Below are 25,419 nucleotides of genomic sequence, written 5' to 3'. Positions count from 1 at the left end.
GACTCCCCTCAATACCCCCCAGACTCCCCTCAAGACCCAGACTCCCCTCAATACCCCCCAGACTCCCCTCAAGACCCAGACTCCCCTCAAGGCCCAGACTCCCCTCAATACCCCCCAGACTCCCCTCAATACCTCCCAGACTCCCCTCAAGGCCCAGACTCCCCTCAATACCCCACAGACTCCCCTCAATACCCCCCAGACTCCCCTCAATAAGGCCCCCAGACTCCCCTCAAGACCCAGACTCCCCTCAAGGCCCAGACTCCCCTCAATACCCCCCAGACTCCCCTCAATACCCCCCAGACTCCCCTCAATACCTCCCAGACTCCCCTCAAGGCCCAGACTCCCCTCAATACCCCACAGACTCCCCTCAATACCCCCCAGACTCCCCTCAATAAGGCCCAGACTCCCCTCAAGACCCCCCAGACTCCCCTCAATACCCCCCAGACTCCCCTCAATACCCCCCAGACTCCCCTCAAGACCAAGACTCCCCTCAATACCCCCCAGACTCCCCTCAATACCCCCCAGACTCCCCTCAATACCCCCCAGACTCCCCTCAAGACCCAGACTCCCCTCAATACCCCCCAGACTCCCCTCAAGACCCAGACTCCCCTCAATACCCCCCAGACTCCCCTCAATACCCCCCAGACTCCCCTCAATACCCCCCAGACTCCCCTCAAGACCCAGACTCCCCTCAATACCCCCCAGACTCCCCTCAAGACCCAGACTCCCCTCAATACCCCCCAGACTCCCCTCAAGACCCAGACTCCCCTCAATACCCCCCAGACTCCCCTCAATACCCCCCAGACTCCCCTCAATACCCCCCAGACTCCCCTCAAGACCCAGACTCCCCTCAATACCCCCCAGACTCCCTCAAGACCCAAACTCCCCTCAAGGCCCAGACTCCCCTCAATACCCCCCAGACTCCCCTCAATACCCCCCAGACTCCCCTCAAGGCCCAGACTCCCCTCAATACCCCCCAGACTCCCCTCAATACCCCCCAGACTCCCCTCAATACCCTCCAGACTCCCCTCAATACCCCCCAGACTCCCCTCAATACCCCCCAGACTCCCCTCAATAAGGCCCAGACTCCCCTCAATACCCCCCAGACTCCCCTCAATACCCCCCAGACTCCCCTCAAGACCCAGACTCCCCTCAATACCCCCCAGACTCCCCTCAATACCCCCCAGACTCCCCTCAAGGCCCAGACTCCCCTCAATACCCCCCAGACTCCCCTCAATACCCCCCAGACTCCCCTCAATACCCCCCAGACTCCCCTCAAGACCCAGACTCCCCTCAATACCCCCCAGACTCCCCTCAATACCCCCCAGACTCCCCTCAAGACCCAGACTCCCCTCAATACCCCCCAGACTCCCCTCAATACCCCCCAGACTCCCCTCAAGGCCCAGACTCCCCTCAATACCTCCCAGACTCCCCTCAATACCCCCCAGACTCCCCTCAAGACACAGACTCCCCTCAAGACCCAGACTCCCCTCAATACCCCGCAGACTCCCCTCAAGACCCAGACTCCCCTCAATACCCCCCAGACTCCCCTCAAGACCCAGACTCCCCTCAATACCCCCCAGACTCCCCTCAATACCCCCCAGACTCCCCTCAATACCCCCCAGACTCCCCTCAAGACCCAGACTCCCCTCAATACCCCCCAGACTCCCTCAAGACCCAAACTCCCCTCAAGGCCCAGACTCCCCTCAATACCCCCCAGACTCCCCTCAATACCCCCCAGACTCCCCTCAAGGCCCAGACTCCCCTCAATACCCCCCAGACTCCCCTCAATACCCCCCAGACTCCCCTCAATACCCTCCAGACTCCCCTCAATACCCCCCAGACTCCCCTCAATACCCCCCAGACTCCCCTCAATAAGGCCCAGACTCCCCTCAATACCCCCCAGACTCCCCTCAATACCCCCCAGACTCCCCTCAAGACCCAGACTCCCCTCAATACCCCCCAGACTCCCCTCAATACCCCCCAGACTCCCCTCAATACCCCCCAGACTCCCCTCAAGGCCAGACTCCCCTCAATACCCCCCAGACTCCCCTCAATACCCCCCAGACTCCCCTCAATACCCCCCAGACTCCCCTCAATACCCCCCAGACTCCCCTCAAGGCCCAGACTCCCCTCAATACCCCCCAGACTCCCCTCAATACCCCCCAGACTCCCCTCAATACCCCCCAGACTCCCCTCAAGGCCCAGACTCCCCTCAATACCCCCCAGACTCCCCTCAATACCCCCTAGACTCCCCGCAAGGCCCAGACTCACCTCAATACCCCCCAGACTCCCCTCAATACCCCCCAGACTCCCCTCAAGGCCCCGGCTACTAGGCTCCCCTCAAGGTGTTTGACTTGGATGGCCCAGTTATAATACTGCACATGGAGGGCTTCTTTCCTTCTTTGAGGTAATCACTGATCTGACAAGGGTTGATTGGGGGAAGCAATGAGATGGAAAATGTACCCAACACCAAACAAATCAGTCACTAAGTAATATTACATCTGATATAGTAGGCTATAGGCTAGGCTACATCCCAGAGAGAGAGACAGAGGGACAGAGAAACAGACACGAGAGACAGACAGACGGACAGAGACACAGAGACAGACAGAGAGAGACAGAGGGACAGAGAAACAGACAAGAGATACAGAGAGAGGCAGAGGGACAGACAGAGAGACAGACAGAGACAGACAGAGAGAGACAGAGACAGAGACACAGAGACAGAGACACAGAGTGAGAGACAGAGAGAGAGAGAGAGAGAGACAGACAGACAGACAGACAGACAGACAGACAGACAGACAGACAGACAGACAGACAGACAGACAATATTACTATATTGATATTGATTACTACATTGTTGGGTTTAGAGCTTGTAAGAAAGACAGTTCACTGTAGTTGTGCACGTGACATTAAAATGTCAAACTAAACCCATAGAGTAGCTGTTGCACATGGGAGAAGCAAGATAACGTGGATGATGACGGATAATGATGGGTGGGTAAGACACGCACGCTGGAGGCTAGCTTCATTTCCAAACGCTAACAAGGCCGTCCCCCACTACACCACGCCACACCAATATAGTAATAGCACTGTCCTAATAGGCTCATCTCTTCTACTACACTACACCACGCCCCACCAGTATAGTAATAGCACTGTCCTAATAGGCTCATCTCTTCTACTACACTACACCACGCCCCACCAGTATAGTAATAGCACTGTCCTAATAGGCTCATCTCTTCTACTACACTACACCACGCCCCACCAGTATAGTAATAGCACTGTCCTAATAGGCTCATCTCTTCTACTACACTACACCACGCCCCACCAGTATAGTAATAGCACTGTCCTAATAGGCTCATCTCTTCTACTACACCAGTATAGTAATAGCACTGTCCTAATAGGCTCATCTCTTCTACTACACTACACCACGCCCCACCAGTATAGTAATAGCACTGTCCTAATAGGCTCATCTCTTCTACTACAATTCACACCGCCCCACCAGTATAGTAATAGCACTGTCCTAATAGGCTCATCTCTTCTACTACACTACACCACGCCCCACCAGTATAGTAATAGCACTGTCCTAATAGGCTCATCTCTTCTACTACACTACACCACGCCCCACCAGTATAGTAATAGCACTGTCCTAATAGGCTCATCTCTTCCAGCCACCTCAGGTTGCTGGTATCTTTCAGAGTGGGGAGTCTATTAAAGACCTACTCAATATATTTATTATTACACTTGAAGGGCAGTTTCCTGGACACAGATTTAGGCCGGGATTCAACCTGACCAGGGGTTGTCGACAATGAGGCTTTTAAAGGCAATTTCCGGTTGAGCCGACACGTGTACCGTGAATAGAGATCTCCGCGAATGCACCGCGCAGTCAGATAAATATATACATTTGCGATATTTTCTGATTTTATTGGACAGATGGAGAGGATGACAGTGGGGAAAGAGAGAGGCTGAGTCAAAGGGCAGCAGATAAACCTGCTGACACCGTAGACGTGTGTGCTGGAGGCTGTGGTCTTAGACCTGTCTGCTCTCAGGTGACAGAGATTTCCTAACAGCAGAGAAATCTGTTATGTGGGTTTCATCAAAATAGTGTATATATTAATAAACTTGAGCGGATGGTTTCCCCAGACAGATTAAACCGAGTCCTGGACTGAAAAACTTGGTTCTCTATAATGGGTTTTAGCCCAGGACTAGGTGTAATCTGAGATTATTTAACTATTTGTAGTCCTAGCCTACACCTCAAGGCCTACAGTAGACATATAAAAACAGATATCAAATGTAGCCCAATTACTTGTATTCCAGTTTTTGTAGGTTTTATTTGAAGATGTCAAGTCATTGCATTATGTGATATCAGGCTACAGTAGTTGTTTGAAAGTGACATATATCAGGAGATAAAACCAAGGACATATCACTTATACAAACAGCTGCTCTCTGAGTATCACTCACCAAAACACAACCCTTTCTGTTTACATAAGACAAGTATTAGCCTTGTATCAGCAGACAGAAATGGATTTATTTTCACCAATCTCTCTCCCAAAACGATTGACTCCGAAAAAACATACAATGATTATTATTTTTTGAACCCAAACAAAACAACACAAAGAAAGAAAACACAGAAACCAACCCATCCTGACTGACTGGTCTTTTCTGTCCATTTCACCATACTTTCCAGCATCGGATTGGTTGTTGTATATATATTTTAGAAGTAAATCCTCTTAGAATGCAGAGTAAATAGATTAGGACACAGTGGCGGATTAGGGTCTGCGCGGTGCTGTCAGATTAGTCCCGAGCGCAGCGCGTCGACAGCTCGTGACAAGGCCATGGCTGCTGTTCAGGAAAGGGGCTCGAGCTGCTCCGTTCGGCGCACAGGGCTGCTGCCCGTGTTCACCGCTTAAAAATCGCTTGTTATATTATTGGCTTCCGTTCATGAATAAAAAACGTCGGCAGCCCGTAATCTCGACACATACACACAGTAGCCTACACGGTACACAGTACAATACCGTAGGCCACATCATCTGATAAACTACAGAGAGACCAAACATTCACTGCCTCAGCATGCCTAATGAAAGTGGGTTTGACATATTATAGTGTGCAACAAATACAAGGGACAGGCCTAAAAGCCATAAACACAAGATACAAAACCTCTTTAATACAGCAATACAACAGGCTAGTTTACAGCTCTGTATTAGGATACTGTAAAAGGTGACCAGGGTCAATCATGAAAAACAAAAAGCCAATTCACTGCACTGTTTTAAACAAGGCTGGGATTAAAGTACAATTCAATGAAATGGGCAGAAAATGTAAAACACCATTTTTCAGCAGGAGGGCTGGGTGAGAGAACAGATGGGGCTGGACAGGGCTAGGCATAAATATCCTATACAACCTTCTGTTAAAATAAAACCTACTAGCAAGACATTAGCATAATTATTCACATTTGACTTAGACTTAAATTCATAATTCTTAGGCTAATCACGCATCAACATTTCAGGATAGAGCTAAATCAGTTATCAGATATATTTACAGAATATATTTGATTAAAATAATGCATTAAAAAAGATGGAGTTTACAGTCGAGAAAGAAAAGGTCAAAGACCAAAATTAACCACTTTCAGCTTCCCTGAGTCTTCGTTCACCTGAGATGGGTAAAGAAAGAGGGGGAAGAAAGAGGGGTAAAGAAAGAGGGGGAGGAAAGAGGGGGAGGAAAGAGGGGTAAAGAAAGAGGGGGAGGAAAGAGGGGTAAAGAAAGAGGGGGAAGAAAGAGGGGTAAAGAAAGAGGGGGAGGAAAGAGGGGTAAAGAAAGAGGGGGAAGAAAGAGGGGGAAAGAAAGAGGGTGAGGAAAGAGGGGTAACGAAAGAGGGGGAAAGAAAGAGGGTGAGGAAAGAGGGGGAAAGAAAGAGGGTGAGGAAAGAGGGGTAAAGAAAGAGGGGTAAAGAAAGAGGGGTAAAGAAAGAGGGGGAAGAAAGAGGGGTAAAGAAAGAGGGTGAGGAAAGAGGGGGAAAGAAAGAGGGTGAGGAAAGAGGGGGAAAGAAAGAGGGTGAGGAAAGAGGGGTAAAGAAAGAGGGGTAAAGAAAGAGGGGTAAAGAAAGAGGGTGAGGAAAGAGGGGTAAAGAAAGAGGGGGAAAGAAAGAGGGTGAGGAAAGAGGGGTAAAGAAAGAGGGGGAAAGAAAGAGGGTGAGGAAAGAGGGGTAAAGAAAGAGGGTGAGGAAAGAGGGGTAAAGAAAGAGGGGGAAAGAAAGAGGGTGAGGAAAGAGGGGTAAAGAAAGAGGGGGAAAGAAAGAGGGGGGAAGAAAGAGGGGGAAAGAAAGAGGGGGAAAGAAAGAGGGGGGAAGAAAGAGGGGGAAAGAAAGAGGGGGAAAGAGGCAGGTTTACTTGAAGGTCTACTCAAACTGATCACATTCACACTACGTCTATTCAGTGCTTCAGCTATAGGTTTCTTAATGCTGTACATTTCCAGGGTTTCCATAAGTCCTGGTTAGAAGACCCTCTGGGTAACTTGTAACAGGTATTTCTAGAAAACATTGTAATTTGGGGAAAGTTACATTAATTATTTTCCTGATCAAAATCATGTACAACCTTTGACGTAATAATCAACATGACCTACTCTAACATCTCTGTCAACCAGGATCAGTAAATCAACATGACTTACTCTAACATCTCTGTCAACCAGGATCAGTAAATCAACATGACTTACTCTAACATCTCTGTCAACCAGGATCAGTAAATCAACATGACTTACTCTAACATCTCTGTCAACCAGGATCAGTAAATCAACATGACTTACTCTAACATCTCTGTCAACCAGGATCAGTAAATCAACATGACCTACTCTAACATCTCTGTCAGACAGGATCATTTCTGAAAGAGAGACAAAGATGGAACACGTGGTTTAGGCGAGCTGCACCTATGGTAAGCATGTTTAACATAATATAATAATATGCCATTTAGCAGACGCTTTCATCCAGAGAGACTTACAGTCAAGCTGCATACATATTATATATGAGTGGTCCCGGGAATCAAACCCACTACCCAGGAATCAAACCCACTACCCTGGTGTTACAAGCTCCGTGCTCTACCAAATGAGATAGATAGATATAGATAGATACCAACCAACGCACACACACTATCAGTAGGCCTCAATCATACAGACACTCACTCTCACTCTCCCCTCCTCTCCCCTCCCCTCCCCTCCAAACCATTGTCACTCAGGGCGACCTCCCCAGCCTTGAGCGTGAGTTAATAGTGGTTATGATTGACATTAAAACCCTAACAACGTTAACTAGACACATATTTAAACAGCAATGCAAATTCTTCCTCCAATAGCCTACAGTCTGGATTACTAAGTGACTGTGTGATTCAGTGGTGCTGGTGCCGAGACAATCTCCCACTAATCTCCCTATTCCCTATCTAGTGCACTACTATACACCAGAGCCCTATTCCCTATCTAGTGCACTACTATACACCAGAGCCCTATTCCCTATCTAGTGCACTACTATAGACCAGAGCCCTATTCCCTATCTAGTGCACTACTATACACCAGAGCCCTATTCCCTATCTAGTGCACTACTATACACCAGAGCCCTATTCCCTATCTAGTGCACTACTATAGACCAGAGCCCTATTCCCTATCTAGTGCACTACTATAGACCAGAGCCCTATTCCCTATCTAGTGCACTACTATAGACCAGAGCCCTATTCCCTATCTAGTGCACTACTTTTGACCAGGGCCCTATGGGATTCCCTATGGGCCTTGGTCAAAAGTAGTGTGTGTACACACACACACACACACACACACACACACACACACACACACACACACACACACACACACACACACACACACACACACACACACACACACACACACACACACACACACACACACACACACACACACACCTGTTTGTCTCCATGGTCATGCCTGATCAGTGCTCAGGGTCCCGGTGTTGCTCTCCTCCAGTGGCCAGCTCCTGTTGGTTGGTCCTGCTCTGCTGATTGACCAATCACAAGAGAGACAGTCAGAATGTGCAGAGATCTACTGGATCAAGCAGATGGCCAAGGTATCTACCAGTAGTAAGTAACCATCCTGGATGGCCAAGGTATCTACCAGTAGTAAGTAGCCATCCTGGATGGCCAAGGTATCTACCAGTAGTAAGTAACCATCCTGGATGGCCAAGGTATCTACCAGTAGTAAGTAACCATCCTGGATGGCCAAGGTATCTACCAGTAGTAAGTAGCCATCCTGGATGGCCAAGGTATCTACCAGTAGTAAGTAACCATCCTGGATGGCCAAGGTATCTGCCAGTAGTAAGTAACCATCCTGGATGGCCAAGGTATCTGCCAGTAGTAAGTAACCATCCTGGATGGCCAAGGTATCTACCAGTAGTAAGTAACCATCCTGGATGGCCAAGGTATCTACCAGTAGTAAGTAACCATCCTGGATGGCCAAGGTATCTGCCAGTAGTAAGTAACCATCCTGGATGGCCAAGGTATCTGCCAGTAGTAAGTAACCATCCTGGATGGCCAAGGTATCTGGCAGTAGTAAGTAACCATCCTGGATGGCCAAGGTATCTACCAGTAGTAAGTAACCATCCTGGATGGCCAAGGTACCTACCAGTAGTAAGTAACCATCCTGGATGGCCAAGGTATCTGCCAGTAGTAAGTAACCATCCTGGATGGCCAAGGTATCTACCAGTAGTAAGTAACCATCCTGGATGGCCAAGGTATCTACCAGTAGTAAGTAACCATCCTGGATGGCCAAGGTATCTGGCAGTAGTAAGTAACCATCCTGGATGGCCAAGGTATCTGCCAGTAGTAAGTAACCATCCTGGATGGCCAAGGTATCTACCAGTAGTAAGTAACCATCCTGGATGGCCAAGGTATCTGCTCGTATTAAGCGCCCAGAACGGCTCATAGGAGCAGGGGCCTGTTTCTATAGCAGGAGGCTTCGCCTCATCTGGACCTGAAGGGTTTCTCAGAACTTTGACAGCTCTGTTATTGAGATCAGGACAACAACATTAAGGTAAGAAACCGTATACAATTCGTTTTTCTGTTTTTCTGTTGGTAATTCTAATATGTATTATTTTTTTTTTTTTCGATTGATAAAATTAATCTTTGAAATGAACCTTTGATAACAAGCCGAGTAGACAGTCAGCCAAAACGAGGCAAGGTTGCTAGCTAGTTGATTTATCTCTTCTCTTGTCTTTTTCATGTTCATGTTTTCTTTGATAGCTGTACAAAATACAATGCTCATATTGACAATTTGAAGAGCATTTGTCATTAGGTATTAGCTTGAGCTAAAACAAACTGGCTATTGTCTGATTGGATTTGTAGCTAGAAGAGTAGTAGCTAGCTAGCTAAGAAGAGAGTGCTGCAGCAGGATTGCTATTTCACCAGTAAAATGTATGATACCGATATAATTATTAGCTAGAAAGATAGATAACTAGCTACATATCTCATTAGGTAGCCACCTCTTTATCTGTGATATGATTCCTAAAAATAGTAAGCCAGCTGTCATTAGAAGCCAAAACAAACTGGCCAGTGATTTGATATGTAGCTAGCTAGATAGATATGTAGCTAGCTAGATAACTACATCGCTAGACCTCGTATTAGGTGTCTGTTTATCTGTGATATGATTCCTAAAAATAGTAGCCAAGCCTGCTGGCTGTTAATTGCAAGAATGAATCTAGCCTTTATTTAATTTAAAGAGGCAAGTCAGTTAAGAACAAATTCTTATACCCCGGCCAAACCCGGACAACGCTAGGCCAATTGTGCGCCGCCCTATGGGACTCCCAATCACAACCGGATGTGATGCAGCGATGCCTCTTGCACTGAGATGCAGTGCCTTAGACCGCTGCGCCACTCGGGAGCCTGATGATAGCTAACTAAGCCAGCTAGATAATTACTTTTGAAAGGTCAGGCTCAGAAAGTACTTGATAATGATGCATTGTTGGTATGCACTATTAGACCTGTATATAAATGTGGTCTATGTTTTTTTAAATATACTCTCTCTCTGTCTGGTGGACTGTCAGCTCTCAGATCTTCATGAGGAGACAGTCAATAGAAGCTGTCCCCACAGTGACAAGGACAGGCAGAGGCTGGAGAGACTGGACAACATGCTGCAGACAATCACACCCTCACCGGACACACCGACACAGTCTAGGTGAGCCTAGGTGAACCTTAAAGTACTGGAGGACTACTGTAGAAATTGTTGTCTTTGTTACAGGAAAGATGGAAAGGAGAATATGACATGGTTTGTGTAGCACCAGAATGCAAGGGTAAGCAGTTACGCATCGTAGGGGACCGAAATTGTTTTAGGTTGTGGCCCTCTAGTAAATATGTGACTCATTACAGACATAGACACGAGTAAAGGGACTCCTAGTCTTCACCCAGTAGCTCACATTGTCACTGGTCATTTCGCTTCACCCCAGGCCGATTCATACCAAAGTCTATAAAAATGGAACCTGATGCATCTCTGCTTGGCACTCAGCATTCAGGAGATGGGGGGTAAGGCACTGAGATAGACTAGTGTCTTGGCCAGGGGGTGTACTGAGGAGATAGACTAGTGTCCTGTCCAGGGGGTGTACTGAGGTGATAGACTAGTGTCCTGTCCAGGGGGTGTACTGAGGTGATAGACTAGTGTCCTGTCCAGGGGGTATACTGAGGAGATGGACTAGTGTCCTGTCCAGGGGGTGTACTGAGGTGATAGACTAGTGTCCTGTCCAGGGGGTATACTGAGGTGATAGACTAGTGTCCTGTCCAGGGGGTATACTGAGGAGATGGACTAGTGTCCTGTCCAGGGGGTATACTGAGGAGATGGACTAGTGTCCTGTCCAGGGGGTGTATTGAGGAGATAGACCAGTGTCTTGTCCAGGGGGTATACTGAGGAGATGGACTAGTGTCCTGTCCAGGAGGGTGTACTGAGGAGATAGACTAGTGCCCTGTCCAGGGGGTGTACTGAGGAGATAGACTAGTGCCCTGTCCAGGGGGTATACTTATACACAGTGGTGGAAAAAGTACTCAATTGTCGTACTTGAGTAAAAGTAAAGATACCTTAATAAAAAATGACTCAAGTAAAAGTGAAAGTCACCCAGTAAAATACTACTTGAGTAAAAGTCTAAAAGTATTTTGTTTGAAATATACTTAAGTATCAAAGTAAAAGTATAAACCATTTAAAATTACGTATATTAAGCAAACCAGTCGGCACAATTTTGTTATCTTTTTTTTATTGACGGATAGCCAGGGTATACTCCAACACTCAGACATCATTTACAAACGAAGCATTTGTGTTTAGTGAGTTTGCGAGATCAGAGGCAATAGGGATGACCTGGGATGTTCTATTGATAAGTGTGTGAATTGGACCATTTTCCTGTCAAAATGTAACAACTTCTTTTGGGTGACAGGGAAAATGTATGGAGTAAAAAGTACGTTATTTTCTTTAGGAATGTAGTGAGGTAAAGTACAGATACCCCAAAAAACTACTTAAGTAGTACTTTACACCACTGCTTGTACATCAAGCTTCCACGCTCCATAAACATTAAGAAGGAAAGAAATTCCACAAATTAACTTTTAACAACACACACCTGTTAATTGAAATGCATTCCAGTTGACTACCTCATACAGCTGGTTGAGAGAATGCCAAGAGTGTGCAAAGCTGTCATGAAGGCAAAGGATGGCTACTTTTAAGAATCTCAAATATAAAATATATTTTGATTTGTTTAACACTTTTTTGGTTACTACATGATTCCATATGTGTTATTTCATAGTTTTGATGTCTTCACTATTATTCTACAATGTAGAAAATAGTAAAAATAAAGAAAAAACCTTGAATAAATATATAAACACAATTGTATAAGGAATTGGCAACTCGTTCTCATTCTGAGAAATAAGGTTGGACACTTGACACTTTCAACATCTGAACAAAGTGGGCAGGATAATATGCTGTTGCAGTTGGAGATGGACAGTAAAGGGGCTTCATAACAATTAAACTGTTCTGCCTTGTTAACTAGCAAATAGATCCACGTTGGCTGAACAAAACATTAAGAACACCTGCTCTTTCCATGACACACTGACCAGGTGAATCCAGGTGAAAGCTATGATCCCTTATTGATGTCACTTGTTAAATTCACTTCAATCAGTGTAGATGAAGAGAAGAGACAGGTTAAAGAAGGATTCTTAAGCCTTGAGACAATTGAGACATGGATTGTGTATGTGTGTCATTCGGGAGTGAATGGGCAAGACCAAAAAATGTAAGTGCCTTTGAGCGGGGTATAGTAGTAGGTGTCAGGCACACTGGTTTGTGTCAAGAACTGCAATGCTGCTGTGTTTTTCACGTTCAACAGTTTCCTGTGTGTATCAAGAATGATCCACCACCCAAAGGACATCCAGCCAACTTGACACAACTGTGGGAAGCATTGGAGTCAACATGAACCAGCTTCCCTGTGGAACGCTTTAGACACCTTGTAGTCTCTCTTTATGTAGTGTTGTGGTGTCTTGCTTGTCGTGATGTGTGTTTTGTCCTATATTTTTATTTCTAATCCCAGCCCCCGTCCCCGCAGGAGGCCTTTTTTCTTTTGGTAGGCCGTCATTTTCAATAAGAATTTGTTCTTAACTGATTTGCCTAGTTAAATATATATTATGGTTGTGGAAGGCTTATATTCAGCCTAGATATAATTTAACAAGCTCTGAATTAATTAGGTTATTGCTGATTGTTTGCATTTGACCTTTAATTGTGCAACAAAGCTTATTTTGCTAAAACGTTTTTTTAAAAATGGAGATATACTGTATATGGTGAATTGCCCATAAGTTTAGATATGATTTTTAGGCCACAGCCGTAGCTGACACTACGGCCTTCAGGGCTGGGCTGTGTGCCTCCATCTCTACTCTTAGATCCCAGCTAGACGGGTTCAATCTGAACCTGGAACTGTGTTTCTTGGTTAAACCAGACTGTGACATTACAGGGACTAAAATACATCTGACCCAGTATCAGTGGTTAAGGGGGCAACTTCTATGCTATTTAATCCACTACACTAGGCTTGCCTTCCAGCTAAATAGAAACGTCAGCCAATTCCCAAAGACAGTAGAAACAGAGAGAATGGGGAGACGATGTGCTACTTCCTCTTTTCAACATTAGTCAGATAGAGGAACGTTGGTCCCCTTCCCAGATTTCCGTCTCTTCCTCCTCTCTCTCTCTTCCTCCTCTCTCTCTCTCTCCCCCAAACCGTCATTGTTTCTCGTCTCCATCTCTTCTCGCTGAGCCAAACGGGAGGAATAATGCCCCCCCTCCTCCATCTCACTAAGCTGTCATTGGCTCCACATAACAAACAATGAAACTTCATCGGAGACCAGATTACCATAGTTTCAATAAAAACTAACAAATTGAGAGAAAAAAAGAATGTAAAACAGAAAAGGCAAAAGGGAAGAGGGGAAATGGATGGTCTCCTCTCTCTCTGTAGTTATGATGTTTGGGGAGGTATCTTGATCTGTGTGTCTTAGGCAGTGTCAGCTGTCCAGGGGAGAACCTGGGTATAGTCCAGGAGAGAACCTGGGTATAGTCCAGGGGAGAACAGGGGTATAGTCCAGGAGAGAACCTGGGTATAGTCCAGGAGAGAACCTGGGTATAGTCCAGGAGAGAACCTGGGTATAGTCCAGGGGAGAACAGGGGTATAGTCCAGGAGAGAACCTGGGTATAGTCCAGGAGAGAACCTGGGTATAGTCCAGGGGAGAACATGGGTATAGTCCAGGAGAGAACCTGGGTATAGTCCAGGGGAGAACAGGGGTATAGTCCAGGAGAGAACCTGGGTATAGTCCAGGAGAGAACCTGGGTATAGACCAGGAGAGAACATGGGTATAGACCAGGTGAGAACATGGGTATAGACCAGGGGAGAACCTGGGTATAGTCCAGGAGAGAACCTGGGTATAGTCCAGGGGAGAACAGGGGTATAGTCCAGGAGAGAACCTGGGTATAGTCCAGGAGAGAACCTGGGTATAGACCAGGGGAGAACATGGGTATAGACCAGGGGAGAATCTGGGTATAGACCAGGGGAGAACCTGGGTATAGTCCAGGGGAGAACCTGGGTATAGACCAGGGGAGAATCTGGGTATAGTCCAGGGGAGAATCTGGGTATAGACCAGGGGAGAACCTGGGTATAGTCCAGGGGAGAATCTGGGTATAGACCAGGGGAGAATCTGGGTATAGACCAGGGGAGAATCTGGGTATAGTCCAGGGGAGAACCTGGGTATAGACCAGGGGAGAACCTGGGTATAGACCAGGGGAGAACCTGGGTATAGACCAGGGGAGAATCTGGGTATAGACCTCTCCTCTCCTCTCCTCTAGTCCCACCGTTTCATTCGTTCATGTTTGTGAGTGTTGTTCCTAAACACAGAGATGATGCCTCTCCTCTCCTCTCCTCTCCTCTCCTCTAGTCACACCGTTTCATTCTTTCATGTCTGTGAGTGTGTTGTTCCTAAACACAGAGATGATGCCTCTGCTCTAGAGACGGAGCGGTTTGAGAGGCAAAATGGGGCTTTAATGTGTCTGGTCCACTACAGACTTAGTTATGGACTGTCTCAATGTCTCCGGTCCACTACAGACTTAGTTATGGACTGTCTCAATGTCTCCGGTCCACTACAGACTTAGTTATGGACTGTCTCAATGTCTCCGGTCCACTACAGACTTAGTTATGGACTGTCTCAATGTCTCCGGTCCACTACAGACTTAGTTATGGACTGTCTCAATGTCTCCGATCCACTACAGACTTAGTTATGGACTGTCTCAATGTCTCCGGTCCACTACAGACTTAGTTATGGACTGTCTTAATGTCTCCGGTCCACTACAGACTTAGTTATGGACTGTCTCAATATCTCCGGTCCACTACAGACTTAGTTATGGACTGTCTCAATGTCTCCAGTCCACTACAGACTTAGTTATGGACTGTCTCAATGTGTCTGGTCCACTACAGACTTAGTTATGGACTGTCTCAATGTCTCCGGTCCACTACAGACTTAGTTATGGACTGTCTCAATGTCTCCAGTCCACTACAGACTTAGTTATGGACTGTCTTAATGTCTCTGGTCCACTACAGACTTAGTTATGGACTGTCTTAATGTCTCTGGTCCACTACAGACTTAGTTATGGACTGTCTCAATTAGAGGTCAACTGATTAATCGGAATGGCCGATTAATTAGGGCCGATTTCAAGTTTTCATAACAATCGGAAATCGGTATTTTTGGACGCCGATTTGGCCGTTTAATTATTTTTTTTAACCTTTATTTAACTAGGCAAGTCAGTTAAGAACACATTCTTATTTTCAATGACGGCCTAGGAACAGTGGGTTAACTGCCTTGTTCAGGGGCAGAACGACAGATTTTTACCTTGTCAGCTCAGGGATTCAATCTTGCAACCTAACAGTTAACAATGTCCAACGCTCTAACCACCTGCTTTACGTTGCACTCCACAAGGAGCCTGCCTGTTACGTGAATGCAGTAAGAAGCCAAGGTAAGTTGCTAGCTAGCATTAAACTTATCTTATAAAAAACAATCAACCATAATCACTAGTTAACTACACATGGTTGATGATATTACTAGTTTATCTAGCCTGTCCTGCGTTGCATATAATCGCTTAGGTACACGTTGCTACAACCATAAACATCAATGCCTTTCTTAAAATCAATACACAAGTATATATTTTTAAACCTGCATATTTATTTAATATTGCCTGCTAACATGAATTTCTTTTAACTAGGGAAAATGTGTCACTTCTCTTGCAAACAGAGTCAGGGTATATGCAACAGTTTGGGCCGCCTGGCTCGTTGCGAACTAATTTGCCAGAATTTTACGTAATTATGACATAACATTGAATGTTGTGCAATGTAACAGAAATAACGTTTTGTTTTCGAGATGATAGTTTCCAGATTCGACCATATTAATGACCAAAGCCTCGTATTTCTGTGTGTTATTATGTTATAATTAAGTCTATGATTTGATAGAGCAGTCTGGCTGAGCGGTGGTAGGCACCAGCAGGCTCGTAAGCATTCATTCAAAATAGCACTTTCGTGCGTTTTGCCAGCAGCCCTTCGCAATGCATTGTGCTGTTTATGACTTCAAGCCTATCAACTCCCAAGATTAGGCTGGTGTAACCGATGTGAAATGGCTAGCTAGTTAGCGGGTGCGCGCTAATAGCGTTTCAAATGTCACTCGCTCTGAGACTTGGAGTAGTTTTTTCCCTTGCTCTACATGGGTAACGCCGCTTCGAGGGTGGCTGTTGTCGATGTGTTCCTGGTTCAAACCCAGGTAGGAGCGAGCATCCACGACCCATTTTCAATGCCATGGCTGAGGGAATGAGGTTCTCACCCAAGATTTGACGGTACATGGCCCCGTCCATCGTCCCTTTGATGCGGTGAAGTTGTCCTGTCCCCTTAGCAGAAAAACACCCCCAAAGCATAATGTTTCCACCTCCATGTTTGACGGTGGGGATGGTGTTCTTGGGGTCATAGGCAGCATTCCTCCTCCTCCAAACACGGCGAGTTGATGCCAAAGAGCTCCATTTTGGTCTCATCTGACCACAACACTTTCACCCAGTTGTCCTCTGAATCATTCAGATGTTCATTGGCAAACTTCAGACGGGCATGTATATGTGCTTTCTTGAGCAGGGGGACCTTGCGGGCGCTGAAGGATTTCAGCCCTTCACGGCGTAGTGTGTTACCAATTGTTGGTGCCTATGGTCCCAGCTGCCTTGAGATCATTGACAAGATCCTCCTGTGTAGTTCTGGGCTGATTCCTCACCGTTCTCATGATCATTGCAACTCCACAAGGTGAGATCTTGCATGGAGCCCCAGGCCGAGGGAGATTGACAGTTCTTTTGCGTTTCTTCCATTTGCGAATAATCGCACCAACTGTTGTCACCTTCTCACCAAGCTGCTTGGCGATGGTCTTGTAGCCCATTCCAGCCTTGTGTAGGTCTACAATCTTGTCCCTGACATCCTTGGAGAGCTCTTTGGTCTTGGCCATGGTGCAGAGTTTGGAATCTGATTGATTGATTGCTTCTGTGGACAGGTGTCTTTTATACAGGTAACAAACTGAGATTAGGAGCATTCCCTTTAAGAGTGTGCTCCTAATCTCAGCTCGTTACCTGTATAAAAGACACCTGGGAGCCAGAAATCTTTCTGATTGAGAGGGGGTCAAATACTTATTTCCCTCATTAAAATGTAAATCAATTTATAACATTTTGACATGCGTTTTTCTGGATTGTTTTGTTGTTATTCTGTCTCTCACTGTTCATATAAACCTACCATTAAAATGATAAACTGATCATTTCTTTGTCAGTGGGCAAACGTACAAAATCAGCAGGGGATCAAATACTTTTTTCCCTCACTGTATATATGTACATACAGAGCATGTCCACACGTCCCACCACCACATGTCCCACCACCACACGTCCCACCACCACACGTCCCACCACCAAGTCCCACCACACGTCCCACCACCACGTCCCACCACACGTCCCACCACACGTCCCACCACCACACGTCCCACCACACGTCCCACCACCACACGTCCCACCACCACACGTCCCACCACCACGTCCCACCACACGTCCCACCACCACACGTCCCACCACCACGTCCCACCACACGTCCCACCACACGTCCCACCACCACGTCCCACCACCACACGTCCCACCACCACACGTCCCACCACCACACGTCCCACCACCACACGTCCCAACACACGTCCCACCACCACACGTCCCACCACCACGTCCCACCACATGTCCCACCACCACACGTCCCACCACCACACGTCCCACCACCACGTCCCACCACACGTCCCACCACACGTCCCACCACACGTCCCACCACCACATCCCACCACCACACGTCCCACCACCACACGTCCCACCACCACGTCCCACCACACGTCCCACCACCACACGTCCCAACACACGTCCTGAGACAATGACAACGTTGAGACACGTACCTGGCTTCAGAAAGGTACCTAATCCACATTTTGTTGTGTTACAGACTGAATTGAAAATGGATGATATAGATTTTATTTTTCACCCCTCTACACACAATAGCCCATAATGACAAAGTGAAAACATGTTTTTATAATTTTTTGCAAATTGATTGAAAATGAAATACAGAAATATCTCATTTACATATGTATTCACACCCCTGAGTCAATACTTTGTAGAAGAGATTATTGTCCTGCTGAAAAGTGAATTCATCTCCCAGTGTCTGGTGAGGAGCAGACTGAACCAGGTTTTCCTCTAGCATCTTGCCTGTGCTTCATGTCCCAGTGTCTGGTGAAGAGTAGACTGAACCAGGTTATCCTCTAGCATCTTGCCTGTGCTTCATGTCCCAGTGTCTGGTGAGGAGCAGACTGAACCAGGTTTTCCTCTAGCATCTTGCCTGTGCTTCATGTCCCAGTGTCTGGTGAGGAGCAGACTGAACCAGGTTATCCTCTAGCATCTTGCCTGTGCTTCATGTCCCAGTGTCTGGTGAGGAGCAGACTGAACCAGGTTATCCTCTAGCATCTTGCCTGTGCTTCATGTCCCAGTGTCTGGTGAGGAGCAGACTGAACCAGGTTTTCCTCTAGCATCTTGCCTGTGCTTCATGTCCCAGTGTCTGGTGAGGAGCAGACTGAACCAGGTTTTCCTCTAGCATCTTGCCTGTGCTTCATGTCCCAGTGTCTGTTGAGGAGCAGACTGAACCAGGTTATCCTCTAGCATCTTGCCTGTGCTTCATGTCCCAGTGTCTGGTGAGGAGCAGACTGAACCAGGTTATCCTCTAGCATCTTGCCTGTGCTTCATGTCCCAGTGTCTGGTGAGGAGCAGACTGAACCAGGTTTTCCTCTAGCATCTTGCCTGTGCTTCATGTCCCAGTGTCTGGTGAGGAGCAGACTGAACCAGGTTATCCTCTAGCATCTTGCCTGTGCTTCATGTCCCAGTGTCTGGTGAGGAGCAGACTGAACCAGGTTATCCTCTAGCATCTTGCCTGTGCTTCATGTCCCAGTGTCTGGTGAGGAGCAGACTGAACCAGGTTATCCTCTAGCATCTTGCCTGTGCTTCATGTCCCAGTGTCTGGTGAGGAGCAGACTGAACCAGGTTATCCTCTAGCATCTTGCCTGTGCTTCATGTCCCAGTGTCTGGTGAGGAGTAGACTGAACCAGGTTATCCTCTAGCATCTTGCCTGTGCTTCATGTCCCAGTGTCTGGTGAGGACCAGACTGAACCAGGTTATCCTCTAGCATCTTGCCTGTGCTTCATGTCCCAGTGTCTGGTGAGGAGCAGACTGAACCAGGTTATCCTCTAGTATCTTGCCTGTGCTTCATGTCCCAGTGTCTGGTGAGGAGTAGACTGAACCAGGTTATCCTCTAGCATCTTGCCTGTGCTTCATGTCCCAGTGTCTGGTGAGGAGCAGACTGAACCAGGTTATCCTCTAGCATCTTGCCTGTGCTTCATGTCCCAGTGTCTGGTGAAGAGCAGACTGAACCAGGTTTTCCTCTAGCATCTTGCCTGTGCTTCATGTCCCAGTGTCTGGTGAGGAGTAGACTGAACCAGGTTATCCTCTAGCATCTTGCCTGTGCTTCATGTCCCAGTGTCTGGTGAGGAGCAGACTGAACCAGGTTATCCTCTAGCATCTTGCCTGTGCTTCATGTCCCAGTGTCTGGTGAGGAGCAGACTGAACCAGGTTATCCTCTAGCATCTTGCCTGTGCTTCATGTCCCAGTGTCTGGTGAGGAGCAGACTGAACCAGGTTATCCTCTAGCATCTTGCCTGTGCTTCATGTCCCAGTGTCTGGTGAGGAGCAGACTGAACCAGGTTATCCTCTAGCATCTTGCCTGTGCTTCATGTCCCAGTGTCTGGTGAGGAGCAGACTGAACCAGGTTATCCTCTAGCATCTTGCCTGTGCTTAGCTCCATTCTGTTTCTGTTTGAATCCTGAAAAACTCAAGGGGTGTGAATACTTTCTGAAGGCACTTTACATGCATGTGTACGGAAATAGAATTACTTAAATACTAAAGTTAGCACGCTCACACACAGACGCACACACACGCAGACGCACACGAATGCAGACGCACACACTCATACACGCATACAGACGCACACACACACACCATGATGCCAGTCTGTCTGTCCTGTGAGCTAGGCCCTGTTGGTTGTCCATTGGTCGGTCCATCCTCTGTCTGTCTGTCTGTCTGTCTGTCTGTCTGTCTGTCTGTCTGTCTGTCTGTCTGTCTGTCTGTCTGTCTGTCTGTCTGTCTGTCTGTCTGTCTGTCTGTCTGTCTGTCCTGGGAGCTAGGCACTGTTGGTTGTCCATTCGTCGGTCCATCCTCGTCCTGTCTGTCTGTCCCCTAGTGTGGAACCACACCTCGTTACTCCCTCTAAGTGTGGACGGTGGCTCATCTGACACGCACGCATGCACACGCACACACACACACACACACACACACACACACACACACACACACACACACACACACACACACACACAAAGAGGTTACACATCTGTGTCACCAGATAGATAGAGGGTCTGATAAAGAGAGAAATTGAGTAAAGCAATAGAGAGAGAAAGAGACAGAGAGAGAGAAAGAAAGAGAGATACAGTGAGAAGGGGAGAGAGAGAAAAAGAGAGACAGTGAGAAGGGGAGAGAGAGAAAAAGAGAGCGAGAGAGAGAGAGAAAGAAAGAAAGAGAGAGACAGAGAATAGAGAGAGAGAGGAGAAGGAGTCAGAGGGACAGGGAGGAGAGGAACACTGCAGTTAACAGGCTTTTCCCTGATGCGAGACAGCCAAGACGAGAGAGAGGTAGGAGAGGAGGAGGAGGAGAGATAAAACTCCACTCTTCACCACAGAGAAAGATCCTGCAGCTACACCAGCCATTGTGTTGGAGAAACAGGAGAGGAGAGGAGGAGAGGAGGAGAGGAGGGAGAAGAGACGTGAGAGTTGGCTTCTCTTCTTGGCTAAACGCTGAACGCTCGAAGAAAGAAAGGAATCTTCCCTCGCACTCGTTCGCTAGTCCCCCTCTCACAATGGAGTATCTAACCAAATCAACACACTTGTCAGCCAGATGTGTAGAAGCGATTTCCACCCACACACAAAGCGCTGCAAAGCATTGTCTGTGTGTGTGTGTGTGTGTGTGTGTGTGTGTGTGTGTGTGTGTGTGTGTGTGTGTGTGTGTGTGTGTGTATATGTGTGTGTGTGTGTGTGTGTGTGTGTGTGTGTGTGTGTGTGTGTGTGTGTGTGTGTGTGTGTGTGTGTGTGTGTGTGTGTGTGTGTTGAAAGCCAGGAGAGAGGCTCTGACAGCTCTGTCAAGGGTTTTACAGTTGGAGAAGAGAGGGAAGACTTGAACGAGTGTATTATAGACTATATAACAGATGTCATTAAGAGTGTATTATAGACTATATAACAGATGTCATTAAGAGTGTATTACAGACTATATAACAGACAGATGTTATTAAGAGTGTATTATAGACTATATAACATATTTCATTAAGAGTGTATTATAGACTATATAACAGATGTCATTAAGAGTGTATTATAGACTATATAACAGATGTCATTAAGAGTGTATTACAGACTATATAACAGACAGATGTTATTAAGAGTGTATTATAGACTATATAACATATTTCATTAAGAGTGTATTATAGACTATATAACATATTTCATTAAGAGTGTATTTTTGACTATATAACCGATGTCATTAAGAGTGTATTATAGACTATATAACATATTTCATTAAGAGTGTATTTTTGACTATATAACAGATGTCATTAAGAGTGTATTATAGACTATATAACAGATGTCATTAGGAGTGTATTATAGACTATATAACAGATGTTATTAAGAGTGTATTATAGACTATATAACATATTTCATTAAGAGTGTATTATAGACTATATAACATATGTCATTAAGAGTGTATTATAGACTATATAACAGATGTAATTAAGAGTGTATTATAGACTATATAACAGATGTCATTAAGAGTGTATTATAGACTATATAACAGATGTTATTAAGAGTGTATTATAGATTATATAAAAGATGTAATTAAGAGTGTATTACAGACTATATAACAGATGTCATTAAGAGTGTATTATAGACTATATAACATATGTCATTAAGAGTGTATTATAGACTATATAACAGATGTCATTAAGAGTGTATTATAGACTATATAACAGATGTCATTAAGAGTGTATTACAGACTATATAACAGATGTCATTAAGAGTGTATTATAGACTATATAACAGATGTTATTAAGAGTGTATTATCAACTATATAACATTAAGAGTGTATTATAAACTATATACCAGATGTCATTAAGAGTGTATTATAGACTATATAACAGATGTCATTAAGAGTGTATTATAGACTATATAACAGATGTCATTAAGAGTGTATTACAGACTATATAACAGATGTCATTAAGAGTGTATTATAGACTATATAACAGATGTTATTAAGAGTGTATTATCAACTATATAACATTAAGAGTGTATTATAAACTATATACCAGATGTCATTAAGAGTGTATTATAGACTATATAACAGATGTCATTAAGAGTGTATTATAGACTATATAACAGATGTCATTAAGAGTGTATTATAGACTATATAACCGATGTTATTAAGAGTGTATTATAGACTATATAACATATTTCATTAAGAGTGTATTATAGACTATATAACAGATGTCATTAAGAGTGTATTATAGACTATATAACAGATGTAATTAAGAGTGTATTACAAACTATATAACAGATGTCATTAAGAGTGTATTATAGACTATATAACAGATGTCATTAAGAGTGTATTATAGACTATATAACATATTTCATTAAGAGTGTATTATAGACTATATAACAGATGTCATTAAGAGTGTATTATAGACTATATAACTGATGTCATTAAGAGTGTATTATAGACTATATAACAGATGTCATTAAGAGTGTATTACAGACTATATAACAGATGTCATTAAGAGTGTATTATAGGACTATATAACAGATGTTATTAAGAGTGTATTATAGACTATATAACAGATGTCATTAAGAGTGTATTATAGACTATATAACAGATGTCATTAAGAGTGTATTATAGACTATATAACAGATGTAATTAAGAGTGTATTATAGACTATATAACAGATGTCATTAAGAGTGTATTATAGACTATATAACAGATGTCATTAAGAGTGTATTATAGACTACATAACAGATTTCATTAAGAGTATTATAGACTATATAACAGATGTCATTAAGAGTGTATTATAGACTATATAACAGATGTCATTAAGAGTGTATTATAGACTATATAACAGATGTCATTAAGAGTATATTATAGACTATATAACAGATGTCATTAAGAGTGTATTATCAACTACATAACAGATTTCATTAAGAGTGTATTATAGACTATATATATATATATTTTTAAATTATTTCACCTTTATTTAACCAGGTAGGCCAGTTGAGAACAAGTTCTCATTCACAACTGCGACCTAGCCAAGATAAAGCATAGCAATTTAACACATATAACAACACAGTTACACATGGAATAAACAAAACATACAGTCAATAATACAGTAGAACAAAAGAAAACAAAGTCTATATACAGTGAGTGCAAATGAGGTAAGTTAAGGCAATAAATAGGCCATGGTGGCGAAGTAATTACAATATAGCAATTAAACACTGGAATGGTAGATGTGCAGAAGATGAATGTGCAAGTAGAGATACTGGGGTGCAAAGGAGCAAGATAAATAAATAAATACAGTATGGGGATGAGGTAGGTAGATAGATGGGCTGTTTACAGATGGGCTATGTACAGCTGCAGTGATCACTGAGCTGCTCTGACAGCTGGTGCTTAAAGCTAGTGAGGGAGATATGAGTCTCCAGCTTCAGAGATTTTTGTAGTTCGTTCCAGTCATTGGCAGCAGAGAACTGGAAGGAAAGACGACCAGAGGAATTGGCTTTGGGGGCGACCAGTGAGATATACCTGCTGGAGCGCGTGCTACGAGTGGGTGCTGCTATGGTGACCAGTGAGCTGAGATAAGGCGGGGCTTTACCTAGCAGGGTCTTGTAGATGACCTGTAGCCAGTGGGTTTGGCGACGAGTATGAAGCGAGGGCCAGCCAACGAGAGTGTACAGGTCGCAGTGGAGGGTAGTGTATGGGGCTTTGGTGACAAAACGGATGGCACTGTGATAGACTGCATCCAGCTTGTTGAGTAGAGTGTTGGAGGCTATTTTATTTTATAGCCATATAACAGATGTCATTAAGAGTGTATTATAGACTACATAACAGATGTCATTAAGTGTGTATTATAGACTACATAACAGATGTCATTAAGGTCAACCATAAGGTTAGGTACACAAGACAAATGTGTATCGGGACTACTTCACAAATATTCAACAATCAGTTCTCCATTGTATGCATAGAGAATGGGTCATTTTAGTCAAATTGATTCAATTTATTCACTAAAAGGTCATTTGAACAGTATCTCCAAGCAGAACCTTACATGCTGTGGGTCTTTGTGGAATACGAATGCAGGTGATTTACTGAGAATGATTTCTACCTGCAGTGACATTATGCTGAAAGAACATTAGATTGATTCATGATGATATATATTTGCCCAGCATTTAGTGGTAGAGGGTAAGAATAGAGCTATGGATGAATAGAAACTACAACCAATGAAACAACCTTGGGTGTATTCATTAGTTGTACACCTTGGCAAACCGTTTTGCACCTGCTCATCTCTCCACCCATTCGGGGCCCAATGCCCAGCTTGTTGCGCATACTAAAAAAGCTCAACTTTGGCTATATTGTTGATTAAGATTATAGGGAAACTGACAAGATCAGGACCACTTCACACAAATTCAACAATCAAGTCTCCATTGTATGGCTAGAATGGGATCATTTAGTCAAATTGCTACAATTTATGCAATAACAGAATTTGAACGGTTTTCCTTTTTACCATGTCAACGTTCCAAGCTGAACTTTGCCTGCTGTGATCTTTGTGGCAGGTGATTGACAGAATTCTACCTGCAGTGAAATTATCCTGGAAATAACAGATTGATTCATGATGATATTTGTCCACCATTTAGTGGCAGAGGAATTGTTCTTTTAGCTATGCTAGCTCTACTAACGTGCAACACTGTAAATCAGCGAGCCTCTACATAATGAAAAGTAGCTTAAAACATTGTTGGACTGTAGTTTTTAGCCTAACGAGGGCCTCGTGACTTGACTTAGGACTCCAGTATATAGGACTCAGACTTGGACTGGAACACTAGGGACCTGGACTGGAACACTAGGGACTTGGGACTCTAGGACATGGACTGGAACACTAGGGACTTGGGACTCTAGGACATGGACTGGAACACTAGGGACTTGGGACTCTCGGACATGGACTGGA

At 44.9% G+C, this 25,419-nt stretch overlaps 1 protein-coding gene across 2 annotated transcripts in view; it reads right to left on the bottom strand.

Annotated features, from left to right (window-relative positions):
- Window positions 1-4,281: 4,281 nt before the first annotated feature.
- The window catches only part of wdpcp (WD repeat containing planar cell polarity effector), a 210,731-nt gene continuing 189,593 nt past the window's right edge, over window positions 4,282-25,419 (bottom strand). Inside the window, exons 14-15 of one of the 2 annotated variants that reach the window (XM_082964933.1) lie at window positions 7,905-7,996; window positions 4,282-5,641 (exon numbers count right to left, since the gene is read on the bottom strand). In XM_082964933.1, coding sequence (XP_082821059.1) covers window positions 7,931-7,996 — 66 coding nt within the window. In that variant the 3' untranslated portion in view covers window positions 4,282-5,641; window positions 7,905-7,930. The remainder of the gene's footprint in view (window positions 5,642-7,904; window positions 7,997-25,419) is intronic. The other variant, XM_082964934.1, reaches the window with a different exon arrangement.

The sequence above is a fragment of the Salmo salar genome, chromosome 18, assembly GCF_965601325.2.
Source record: "Salmo salar chromosome 18, fSalSal1, whole genome shotgun sequence".
Lineage (NCBI taxonomy): Eukaryota > Metazoa > Chordata > Actinopteri > Salmoniformes > Salmonidae > Salmo > Salmo salar.
The sequence above is the reverse complement of the archived record's forward strand: the minus strand, read 5'-3'. Positions and strand labels throughout refer to the sequence as shown.